Here is a 13,120-nt window from a genome sequence, read left to right on the forward strand (position 1 = left end):
GACTCAGCGCCACCTGCCTGCCTTTTCCCCACAACCCTTAGTTCCCCTACTATGCAAAAATCTGTGTCTTAAATATATTTAATGACACAGCCTCTACTGCTTCCTTGGGCAGAGAATTCCACAGATTTACTAGTCTCTGGGAAAAACAGTTCCTCCTCATCTCCGTCCTAAATCTACTCCCCTGAATCTTGAGGCTATGCCCCTTAGTTCTAGTCTCACCTACCAGTGGAAACAACTTTCCTGCCTCTATCTTATCTATCCCTTTTATAACTTTATATGTTTCTATAAGATCCCCTCTCATTCATGCTGTATGACTCAATGACTCTTCCGAATTCCAACAAGTATATCCTCAGGTGAATCAATCTCTCATCATAGACTGAGCTCTTCATCTCTGGAATCAACCTGGTGAACCTGCTCTGCACTGCCTCCAAAACAAAGATTGAAGCCAGTTAACCTACTAGCCCGCATTTCTTTGGAATGCAGGAGGAAACTGGAGCACCCGGAGGAAACACTTGGTCACGGGGCGGAAATTGCAGACTCCTCATGGACAGCACTGAAGATCAGGATTGAACCTGGGTTGTTGGAGCTGTGAGGCAGTAGCGTTACCAGCTGCGCCACCGCGCCACACATTACAAACAACTCAGTCGTGATTATTGAGGGGAAAATTACGTTGATGCCACAATTGAAGAAGCAACAGAAAGAGTAGGCAAGGAGGGTGTGGACTTTCTGAAGGCCTTCGACAAGGTGCTAGTTTTAATAAAAAAGTCAGTGTAAGTAAATTCAAACCAAATGCAGCATGGATTAAAACAAAAATAGAAGAGCTCGAATTTTGTGGATGATAACCAATTGCAGAATATAATTAAAATTACAGAGGATTGCACCAAAATACCAGCAAAGACACTCAGAGTAGGTGGAAAGTTAACGTAGCAACATGTAACGTGGCTGGCTTTGGGAGGCAGAGCAAGAGGCCATGTTCCACACAGGTCAAGTAAGTAAATAAGATAGAGGAGCCTAAATATAATAGGGACACAGAGAACTGAATATAGATTTGGATACCAACATGAGACATCAAATACACAAGTATCTTCAGTGACGCAAGTTGACTAAGTTATGAAGAGTGAAAACACCGGCTCCTTTCTAGTGCAGTCTTGTTAAATTTGCATTGAACCTTACAACTGTGATCTGTGAAGCTCAGCTCTGTAAGATATTAAAAAGGATTTTGAATATTGAAGAATGCAGAAAGTCCAGAGTGAAATTTGAAGGATTTTAGCAGAACTGTGAGGATACAGCGAGCCAGATAGACTTTGGGACAGCAGGTTCCAGGTAAAGCTGTGCGATAGAATGTAATCTCCTCAATTGAACCACAAGCTTTCCTCTTCGTTGCTCATGATGAACAATATTTCACATGACGTTAGTCATTTACATTTTTAATTTTTCCTGAGTAAATAAATGGGAGCATAATCAAATTAAACTGTAATGCAATAACATGCATTGTACATTTAGTGTGACAAGATTCATTATCCTATGGAATGGAAGGGCCGCGGGCACTGATGAATTCCAGAGTGTTTTTTTACAGATGAGCAGCTGTGGCAATAAATTACATGCACTTTCTGTGTGTTTTGTCAAAAGGCAAAACCCAGGCTGGCAATTAAGGAATGTAAATTGAAATCTATCTGTAAAGAGGAAAGGGTGGCAAAGTGAAGGGCTAAGAAAATATCTTCTTTGGTTTGGATAACCGCAGCCTTTGTGAATCCAAAATAACTTTTGGCCTTTATTCAGCTTAAGAGTTTATAGGAACGTACAAAATACAAGAAAGTGTAGGTTGTAGGGCCATCAGTCTTGATCCCCCATTCAACAAGATCGGCACTGTTTGCTGACCTCAGCTCGATATACGTACTGATTCCCTTTAGATGTAAAATTTCAATGGAGCAACATTCACAGCTCACTGGGATAGAGGATCCCAAAGATTCATAACCCTCTGAGAAAAAAAAATCTTCCTTATCTCAGTTTTCCGAGTAGTTCAGATGCTAACTCCCAAACCATGTGGGGCAAGGAAGGTCCTCTTATCAGTTGAAGTTCCATTGTATCATTGCTTGATCTGAGTCTGGAGACATGGAAACAGTCCAGCTCACTCTATCTCTTACTGCCTTGATCTACATTAATACCCAGTCTCAAGCTTCCAAGATCTCTAACCCCTTTCTGTACCTGGCCTCTTTCCCATCTATCCCTGAATCCACCATTGCTGGCTGTTCCTTCAGCTAGTGGATCCCAAACTCTGGAAGTCCCCTCCTAAAACTCTCTTTACTTTTTTTTCTCCTTAACAGTATCCACCTATTTGACAGTGCTACTCCTAATCATGGAATTGTAGAACCATGTGCTAGTTGGTAGAATCACCCAGGCTAATATTGTTTCCTGGTTCAAGGCCACATGGATTCAGCATGTCCAATTATCATCCAAGGAATTTTTAATTTAGCTTAGTGTTTCTGTATCCCTTCAGAATTCCAGACTCCTACCATCATCTTCTCAGCTTCCCTCTAATCCTAGTTATTGACCTGAGTCCTACCTTCTCACACTGTCTGAGCCTCTCATAATTTTATACAAAAAAACAAGCTGCTGGAGGAACTCAATGGGTCAGGCAGCATCTGTGGAGGGGAATGGACAGTCAATGTTTTGTGTCCCTTCTGCACTCTCAGTCCAGATGAAGGGTCTTGACACAAATGAAAACTGTCCATTTCCCTCCACCGATGCTGCCTGACCCACTGAGTTCCTTCAGAAATTTTTTGTTCCAGGTTCAAGCATCTTCAGTCTCCTGTGTCTCCTTCATTTTATAACACCTCGATTAAACGACCTCCTCTAGCATCTTCATCTGCTGTACCCCTGTTTGTGGATCCATTTACTGCAGTGAAAATGGGAAGTAAATTCAATTTGCTACAATGGAAGTGTAACAAAAACAGCTGATGTTGGAGAATTTCACTTTTGGATAGATCTTGGGAAATTTAAACCAATAAAGAGAAATAGATTTTTTTGTTAGGAAGCCATTCTCATGTTGTAGAGATCATTGGAAAAGTTGATCACCAAACCCCAACTGACCTTGACAAAGCTGTGTTGAGCCATTGTCTTTGAGGCAGCTCACTGAGGGTGCTTCCAGGTAGTGCAAGGGAGGAGATCCAGGACTGAGATCCAGTAATGATGAAGAACTATTCCAAAGCTGAACCAGTGGGTGCAAGCAAATAGTCACCAATTTTGACTCTTCTCCAGAAGCTGTAACCAAACAAAAAGTTTGATTTCTTTGAGGTGCTGACACATGTATGCTGGGACAAAATCTATTGTGCAAAACTTTGATAAATATTATCTCCTGAGGTTGAGTGAGGTGGAGAGGTCTTGACCGTAGTTGTGTTGATGAGTTGTAATCCTATCTTGAGCCCTTAAGACAAACAGACAAGTTGGCCCTCTCATTACCCTCCACCCCCTCACCCCCAACTCAACAGGGAAGGGACATTCTGTGCTAACTTAGACATAAATTGGTGCATCTGTTGTAGATACCTCAATACAGAGAGAAAAAAAAGACAGGCATATCATGAGGTGACTTAGATATAAATTACTACCGTTATAGATACCTCAATTTAAAAACAATCTTACAGGATTTCCTCTGCAATTAACTTCTGGTTGTTTAAGGACTGATGAAATTGCAAGTTGTTGGTGTGTTGAAGATCTCATGAAAGCAAAGAATGTTAAATTTGCATACCATGAAAGAATTAACCTGTGCTATTATCTACTTTAGGCTTTTAACCTTCAATAGTTGGGGATTAGGACAAAAGAAAGAATTGGCTTTATATAGACATCTACATCTTTTGTGAAATCCCAAAGAACTTTACAACAAATGAAGTATTTTAATAAAATAAGTCATTGTTGCAATGAAAGCAAAGTGACAATTATCTCCAATAAGATATTGTCTGACAACCTACCATTAGCCATTCAGTTGCATTGTCAGCACCCATTGATCTGATACATAACCAAACCACCTACATACTTGTACATTACTACATGCCTACTACAGATCAGACCACACTTGGAGTATTGTGTTCAGTTCTGGTCGGCTCATTATAGAAAGGACGTGGAAGCTTTAGAGAGGGTGCAGAGGAGATTTACCAGGATGCTGCCTGGATTGGAGAGCATGTCTTATGAGGATAGGTTGAGCGAGCTAGGGCTTTCCTCTTTGGAGAGGAGGAGGATGAGAGGTGACTTGATAGAGGTGTACAAGATGATAAGAGGCATAGATCGAGTGGACAGTCAGAGACTTTTTTCCCAGTGCGACAATGGCTAACATGAGGGGACATAATTTTAAGGTGATTGGAGGAAGGTATAAGGGGGATGTCAGAGGTAAGTTTTTTACTCAGAGAGTGGTGGGTACGTGGAACACACTGCTGGCAGTGGTTGTGGGGGCAGATACATTAGGGACAGTTAAGAGACTCTTAGATAGACACATGAATGATAGAAAAATAGGGGGCTACATGGGAGGGAAGGGTTAGATAGATCTTAGAGCAGGATAAAGTGTCAGCACAACATTGTGAGCTGAGGGGCCTGTACTGTGCTGTAGTGTTTTATGTTCTATAAATACAGTGGCCACAGAAGCAGGTCAGAGTCTGGGTATCCTGCAATGAGTGCCTCACATCCTGACACTCCAAGGTCTTTCCATCGACTACAAGGGTCAATCAGGAGTATAATGAAATATTCTCCTGGAAGTCTGCAGCTCCAACAGTGCTTAAGAAAGTCAATGCCAAAGCTTTGTTGCTGAGCTTAACTGGCGTGCCTCATCCTGAACTGGAAAAGTATTCCAAGTCCTTTATTATGACTTGGTAAATCTGGGAGCTCCCTCTCTAACAGCACAGCAGGAACACCTTTACCAATGGACTGCAGGGTTCAGGAAAATGGATTATCACCACCTTCTTGGGGCAGTTAGGCTTGGGCAATAAAGTGAACTTGCTTTCATTGCCAAATTCCTGTAAGTGAATAAAGATAAATACAATTTGTGCATAACAAGCGTAGTCGATTAACTGGTCATGGGTTTGGAAGGTGGTGTCAGAGTAATCTGGGCAACTAACTGCAGTGCATTTTGTAGGTAGGACAGACCGCAGCCACTGTGCACCACTGGTAGAGGGAATGAATATTTAGAGTCAATCAAGCAGACTGCTTTGTCCTGGGTGATGTTTGAGACTCTTGACATTTGTTGAACTGCACTTATTCAGGCAAGTGGAGAGTATTCAATCAGTCTCTTTACTTATGCCTTGTAGGTGGTGGAAAGGTTGCGGAGAATAAAGCCTGTTTCTCCAGTCTAAATTCTTACCTGAAATCCCTCATTCCTGGAACCATTCTGGTAAATTTGATACACAAGGTAAAAGCAAAGAATACTAGGAACATTTAGCACTTCAAGCAGCATCTGTTGAGAGAGAAAATCGGTTGAGAAAAGTTAGAAATTTACCAGGTTTTAAGTCGCAGAGATATAGAGTCATAGAGTAATGCAGCACAGAAAAAAGGCCCTTCAGCCCATCTCGTCCATGCCTGCCATGGTGCCCACTAAACCTCCCATTTGTCAGCATTTTGCCCATATTCCTCTAAACCCCTCCTATCTATGCACTTATCCAAATGTCTTCTGAATGTTATTACTCTCCCTGCCTCAACCACTTCCTCTGGTAGCTCGTCCATATAGGTGCCACCCTCTGCGTGAAGTTGGTCCTCAAGTCCCTTTTAAGTCTTTCACTTCTCATTTTAACCCTATGCCCCTTTGTTTTTAGTTCCCTTCCCTGAGCAAAAGGCTATGTGCAATCACCCTATCTCTGCCCCTCATGATTTTATACACCTCTATAAGGTTACCCCTCAGTCTCTTCACTACAGGGAATGAAGTCCTAGCCTGCCCAACCTCTCCCTAGTCCTGGCAGCATCCTCATCTGGATTCTCTGCATTCTCTCCAGTTTAATGATGCCTTTCCTGTAACAGGGAGACCAAAACTGTACACAATACTCCAAATGCAGTCTCACCAACGTCTTGTGCAATTGCGACATAACATCCTAACTCCTATTCTCAGTGCCCTGCCTGATGAAGGCCAGCGTGCCAAACACCTTCTTCACCACCCTGTCTACCTGTGACGCCACTTTCAGCGAACCATGTACCTGTAGTCTTCGGTCCCTCTGTTCTACAACACTCCCCAGGGCCCAACCATTCACTCTATAAGTCCTACCCTGCTTGGACTTCCCAAAGTGTAACACTTTGCATTTATCTGAATTGCCACTACTTGGCCCACTTACCCAACTGATCAAGATCCCCCTGTAATTCCTGATAACCTTCTTCACCGTTTACGATGTCACCTGTTTTAGTATCCTCTGCAAACTTACTAACCATCCCTTGAACATGTACATCCATTTACATCAACAACCAACGACAAAGGTCCCAACACCGACCCCCATGGCACACCAGGCCTCCAGTCTGAGGAACACCCTTGGACCATCACTCTCTGCTTCCTACCACTGAGCCAATTATGAATCCAATGAGTTGTCTCTCCCCAGATCCCATGCAATCCAACCTTCCGGACTAGCCTGCCATGAGGTACTTTGTCAAAGTCCATGGAGCCAAAGTCCACCGCTCTCACCTCATCTACCCTCTTGGTTACCTCTTTCAAAAGCTCTGAGGGATTTGCCTGACATGTTCCTTTAATAGGTGAGAGTGTTTTGCCTCTGAGCTGTTGACCTTGCAAACCGTTCTCCTTCTTATCCCTGCTCTCTTTCAGGATGATCCCGGCTTCCAACAAGGGCTTCGTGGTGAAGAACCTGGTGGCGGGAGCGGGCTACGACCTGTGCGTGCTGGCCATCTGGGACGACACGGCCACCACGCTCACCGCCACCAACGTGGTGGGCTGCGTCCGCTTCGCCACCGCGGTGGACTACGGCCGCTGCGCCGCCTTCCACGGCCAGTTCTTGGGCGGCACCATGATCCTGGTGGTGGGCGGCATCATCGTGGCCTCGCTACTCGTCTTCATCGTGGTGCTGGCGCTGAGGTACAGGTTCTGCCGCGGCCACCAGAAGATGTCCGACGTCAGCGACGTGTACTCCCAGACCCCGGCCGCCCCCGTCCACAATGGGGTCCTGCCCCAGCTCCACCAAAAGTCGGGGGCCGCCGGGGACGGGACGGCCGCCTTCGACTGCCAGTCGGCCCGGAGCAGCCTCTCGTCCTCCACCTGCTCCAGCCAGGACTGCTATAGCCTCCACAGCGACTCCAGCACCCTCTCCAAGAAGTGGAGGTCCACCTCCAGGTCCCGGCACAACATGGACCGGCTGATGGGGGCGTTCGCCTCCCTCGACCTGCGCTGCCAGAGGAGGGAGGACAGCCACGAGTCTGGGGCGTCCACCCTGGCCCGCTACTCGGACAAGGAGCCGCTGCTGGGACGCAGCGAATCGCGGCTCAACAAGCTGCTCACCCTGCCCATGGAGGGCAAGGCGCGGCGCAGCCAGTCCTTCGACATGGGCGACTTCTCCTCCGGCCAGTGCTACAGCTACCCGCGCCGCATCACCAACATCTGGACTAAGCGGAGCCTGTCGGTCAACGGTGTCCTGCTGCAGTACGACGAGGACGGCCTGGAGATCACCCGGGGGGCGTGCTGCAGCTCGGACTGGGTGATGGAGAGCACGGTGTAGGAGGGAGGAGTGGCCGAGGGGTGAGGGAGGGAGGGAGGGATTGGTTGGGGGGAATGGGGAGCGGAGATGGGGCAGGGCTGGTGGTTGGCGCCCACTTCCCCCACCCTCTAAATCCCACCACGGACCATGGGGCGTCGAAAGGGTCGGGGTGGGGGGGGCGACGAGGTGGAAGGATTTCAGAGGAAGTCTCGCAACCCTTCCCAGGTCGTCAGCCGGTGAGCAGGAGTGAGACGGGAGGAACAGTTGGAAAGGCTTTGGGGGGGGTTGGACAGCGGATCAGGAGGAGAGGGGAGAGAGGAAAGGGACTGGGGTGGGGGGGGGGTGTGGGCCAAGTCAGTTCCCGCGAACGCTTCGGCTCAACAGCCCTTGCTGGTCCCCCCAGCCTGCCACAGCTCCGGTGAGAAGTCGACCCTTGGTTCTCCCTCCATGGATGCTGCCTGGCCCAGACCGACACAATGTGGGAACCAGAGCTCAGCTGTAGGTCCTGGACCGGGTCCCACTTTTGGACGCCACCATAAGGTGGGTTGGACCAGTGGGTGGTGCACTGCAGCTCCCGGCAATGACGGCTCCACCTCAGCCATCAGGGTGACCTCTGCGGTCATGGAGGCACCACCTAATGGCGCTGCGGTGGTGAAAGAGACGTTCTCCCATCTCAATCCCTCTTTAGTTTCTCTCTTCTGGAAAGCATTGATGGGAGGCGGCTCCTTGACTATTTCCATAGGATATTGGGAGGACGAGTAATCCAGAAACCTGGAGACACAAGAGACCGCAGATGCTGGAATCCGGAGCAACACACAAAGGAGCTGGAGGATCTCAGCGGGTCAGGCAGCATCTGTGGAGGGAAATGGACCGTCGACGTTTCGGGTCGGGACCCTTCATCTGGACTGATCTCCCGGTTGCCAGCCATTTTAATCCTCCCTTCCCATTCTCCACACCCACGCCGACATGTCTGTCCTCAGCACACTCCACTGCTAAGTGAAGGCTTAGTGAAAACTGGAGGAACAGTGGCTCATGTTTCTGCCTGGGTAGTCCACAACCTGACGGCTTGAACACTGAATTCTCCAGCTTCCAGTAACTGGTCCCCCCTCTGTCCCTTTCCTCTCTCTTCCCGATCCACCTGACCCTGGTCACCATGTCCCCTTCCCCCTCCCGCTCTATCTGTTCATCACCCACATACACTTCTCCAACTGGTTCCCCTCCCTCAGTAATCCCCTCTGCCCTCTCCACCATTCCATGCTCCGCCTTCCTCTCCTGTCAGGTTGCATCAGCCGCAGCCCCGTGACACTCTCACTTATCACCTCCCAGCTTCGGGTGCCATTCCCACTCTCCCCTCCCCCATCTGCCCATTATTCCCACCCCCCTCACCTGGATCCACCTACCACCTGCCAGCCCTTGCTCCACCCCTCCTCCTCACCTTACAATGTCTATCACCCCTCTATCTTTCAGTCCAGAGGAAGGGTCTTGCCCAGAAGTGTCGACTGTTCATTACCCTCCACAGATACTGCCTGGCCAGCTGAGTTCCTCCAGCTTTTTGGGTGTTGCCTGATACCCTCGAGATATGAGCTCAAATCCCATCGTGGTTGAATATATTTATTAAATAATCCAGAATTTATAAAAAGTATGGTGGTGGTGTTGGAAAAAGACATTTGGTTCATTAACATCCTTCAAGGAAGGAAATCTTCCACCCTTTCTGTGTTCTGGCCTCAGGACCTTCACTAACATGGTCAGATCTTGACTGGCCCCCTCCCCCTGATACCTCTGAAATATCTCAGCAAGCCACCAAAGGCACCGTTCACTGTGGGAGATCCTTCACTACCTGATCAATGGCAGTTCAGGAAAGAGGCCCACCACCGACTTGACAGTCAATAAGTGTCGGCCTTGCTCAGTGGTGCCCCCATTCTGTGAGTAAACCAGATATTTTTTTTAAGAAATGCCCTCATTCATGAAGCCATTCATCGTGTGATCCTGATCCGGTCAGGGGGGCTATTCAACCAGGGGAAGCACGTTGCATCCCGGCTCTGGGAACTAAGCAGGGCCGTGGAATTTTGTATGGGATGTCAGAAATAGGAAAGGCATACAAGGTTGGTCTACAGGCAAAGTGAGGGTGAGAGCACCACAGAGAGGTTACGTCAAAGGTTCCCAGAAAGAAGAAGCTATCGTAACCGAGGAATACTCAGCCATGTTCCCCAGAACAGTGAGGTAGTCTCACTTTATTGAAAAGGTTTAAGGCTTTGAGAGGGTAAATGAGATGGTGTTTACAGAGCAGAATCCATCCAGAGGTCATAGTCATGGAGTAATACAGCACGGGAACAGGCCCTTCAGCCCAGCTCGTCCATGCTGACCAAGATGCCCATCTAAGCTTGTCCCATTTTCCTGCATTTGGCCCATATCCCTCTAAACCTTTCCTATCTATGTACCTGTCCAAATGTCTTTTAAATGTTGCTATTATACCTGCCTTAACCACTTCCATATACTCACCACCCTCTAAGTGAAGAATTTGCCCTTCAGGTCCCTTTAAATCTTTCCCCTTTAAACCTATGTCCTTGAGTTTTTGAATCCCTTTCTCTGGGAAAAAGACTGCATTCTCTCTATCTATGCCCCCTATAATTTTATACACCTCTATAAGGTCACCCCTCAGTCTCCTACGCTCCAGGGAATAAAGTCCTAGCCTGCCAGTTGCTCATGACACTAACAGTAGCAGGTTTATTGCTGTTCTTTGTGTTGTAAATGAGCCTCCTCACTACCTCCTCAGTGAGTTCCAACAGAATCACCCAGAATGTGCAGTGGTTAAGTTAATGGGCTACCAATCCAGAGATCAGAGTTCAAGTCCTGCCACAGCAGTTGTGGAATTTAGAGGGCATAGGTTTAAAGTGAGAGGGGAAAGATTTAAAGGGGATCTAAGGAGCAATTTTTCATGCAGAGAATGGTGGGTACATGGAACGAGGTGCCAGAGGAAGCTGTAGAGGCGGGTTCAGTTACAATGTTTAAAAGACATTTAGACAGGTACATGAATAGGAAAGGTTCGGAGGAATGTGGGTCAAATAAAGTCAAATGGGACGAGCTCAGGAAGGCACCTTGGTCAGCATGGACGAGTTGGGCTGAAGGGCCTGTTTCCATGCTGTATAACTCTATGACTCTAATTAAAATTAAGTTAATAATGAATTTTGTGAAGGAAGATAAAGATACCAATGAAACATCTGGATCACAGATCTCTAGCACCCCAGAGGGGAGCATGTCTAGTTGACTTTGAGATGGTCCAGCAAGCCACTCTGTCAGGGCAGCCACAGATGGCCAGTAAATATTGGGCTTGGCAATGATACCCAGATCCCACCCCCTGAAGAATATATCGGTAAATAAAGGTCAGTGGAAGCAAGCTGGCAGATACAGCAGGCTCTCCTTCAAGGCACACACCATCATGAGTTGGAAATATATCACCGTTCCTTTATCGTCACTGGGTGTGTCCTGGAATTCCTTTCCCAACAGCACCATAAGGACTGCAGCAGTTCAAACAGGTGGCTCACAACCACCTTCTTCGGGATAACAGAGGGATGTGGTGTACATGTCCAAGGATCCTTGAAGGCAATAGCACAAGTAGATAAGGTGGTGAAGAAGGCATATGGGATACTTTCATTAGCTGGGACATAGAACATAAGAGCAGGGAGGTTATGGTACGACTATATAAAACATTAGTTCGGCTACAGCTGGAGTACTGTGTACAGTTCTGGTCGCCACACGAAAGAAAGGACGTGACTGCGCTGGAGAAAGTACAGAGGAGATTCACCATGATGTTGCTCGGTTGGAACACACCAGTTATGAGGAGAGCCAGGATAAGATGGAGTGGAGGAGGCCGAGGGAACCTGACTGAGGTGCACAAAGTTACGAGGGGCATAGACAGGGTAGTGATAAACTGCCTGAAAACCAGAGGGCTCAGGTTTTGGGGTGAGGGGTGCAAGATTTAAAGGGGATTTAAGGAAAAGATGTTTTTCACCCAGAGTGTGATTGGGATCTGGGACTCACTGCCTAAGTGGGTGGTGGAGGCACATACTCTCACAACATTAGAGAAATATCTCAATGAGCTCTTGAATCAGCAAGGCACAGAGGCTATGGACCAAGTGAATCAGAATCAGGTTTTATTTTCACTGACTTACATGTGAAATTCATTGTTTTGTGGCAGCAGTACAGTGCAAAGACTTAAAATTACTATAAATTACACAATAAATAAATAGTGCAAAAACAAAAGAAATAATGAAGTAGTGTTCATGGGATGGGTACTTGATGGTCGGCATGGACATGATGGGCTGAGGGGCCTGTTTCTGTGGTATATGACCCTATGATTCTATGATCAGGGTGGGCAATCAATGCTGCCCTTCACAGCAGTGCCCACATCCTGTAAATGAATAACTAAACACAAATAATCTCCCCATCCCATCCCCATTCTTTTTCTAACATCTTTTCAATGCATCAACCAGCCTGCGGGATGGTGAGTTCCACATTCCACTTTCATTTTCCCTACGTTCCCTGTTGGGATTTGTTGGAAATTGTCATTAATTCAAGGGCCCTGAACTTTGGGTTCCCACAACTTCCCTCTCAATTTATCCTTTGCAATCTCACAGATCGCTCTCGGATCACAGCTCAATCCCGCTTTTAGTCACAGATGTAGACTTCTAATGCTGATGGATAAACGACAACAAGAGAATGTAGGAAGAATGAGGACAGGAATGATGAGAGTTCTTTCAGACAGGGTCATTAGATGATGGCCAGACAGCAAGTCCCAACTAAGACAAAGACCTGAACATTACTTCAGAAAGGATTGGATAATATTTCAATGGGAGAAATATACTGTGTAAAGGTGCACCCAACAGTCCTGTCCCAGAGCCTTGGGGGAGACTGTCCTGGCTGACACCCTTCTCCCCTGCCCCCCAGACGACCTGGTCCCTTTATATGTTATGACTCAGACCCAGATTGCCTTACCAATAAAGCCATTTATTGTTTCCAGAATGCTATTTGTATCACCCCCTTAGAAATTAATAACCAAATGTTCCCCTCCACCATCAGATTTCTGAACGGTCCATGACCCCACGAACACTACCTCGTTATTCCTCTTTTGCACTATTTATTTAATTTTTGTAACTTACAATAATTTTATGTCTTTACACTGCACTGCTGCTGCAAAACAACACATTTCATGACATACGTCAGTGATGATAATTCTGATTCTGAAGTTGCCACAGAGACGCAAGAGACTGCAAACACTGGAATCTAGAGCAGCTTCTTCCCCCACCCCCACCCCCGCCCGCAGATGAAGCCTGACCCAGAACATCGACTGTCCATTTCCCTCCATAGGATCACCTGCTGAGTTCCTCCAGCTGTTTGTTGTTTTGCATCAAATGTTGCCAATTTGAGAGAATCAGAGAGGGAAGGACAGTACCCAATGA

The 13,120-nt window shown here is 47.0% G+C and overlaps 1 protein-coding gene across 1 annotated transcript in view; it reads left to right on the top strand.

Annotated features, from left to right (window-relative positions):
* Positions 1-7,689, top strand: part of LOC127575398 (leucine-rich repeat and fibronectin type-III domain-containing protein 2) — a 133,849-nt gene extending 126,160 nt beyond the window's left edge. Inside the window, exon 3 of the mRNA XM_052025232.1 lies at positions 6,782-7,689. Coding sequence (XP_051881192.1) covers positions 6,782-7,685 — 904 coding nt within the window. The 3' untranslated portion in view covers positions 7,686-7,689. The remainder of the gene's footprint in view (positions 1-6,781) is intronic.
* Positions 7,690-13,120: the final 5,431 nt, after the last annotated feature.

Source organism: Pristis pectinata, chromosome 10 (assembly GCF_009764475.1).
Source record: "Pristis pectinata isolate sPriPec2 chromosome 10, sPriPec2.1.pri, whole genome shotgun sequence".
Taxonomy (NCBI): domain Eukaryota; kingdom Metazoa; phylum Chordata; class Chondrichthyes; order Rhinopristiformes; family Pristidae; genus Pristis; species Pristis pectinata.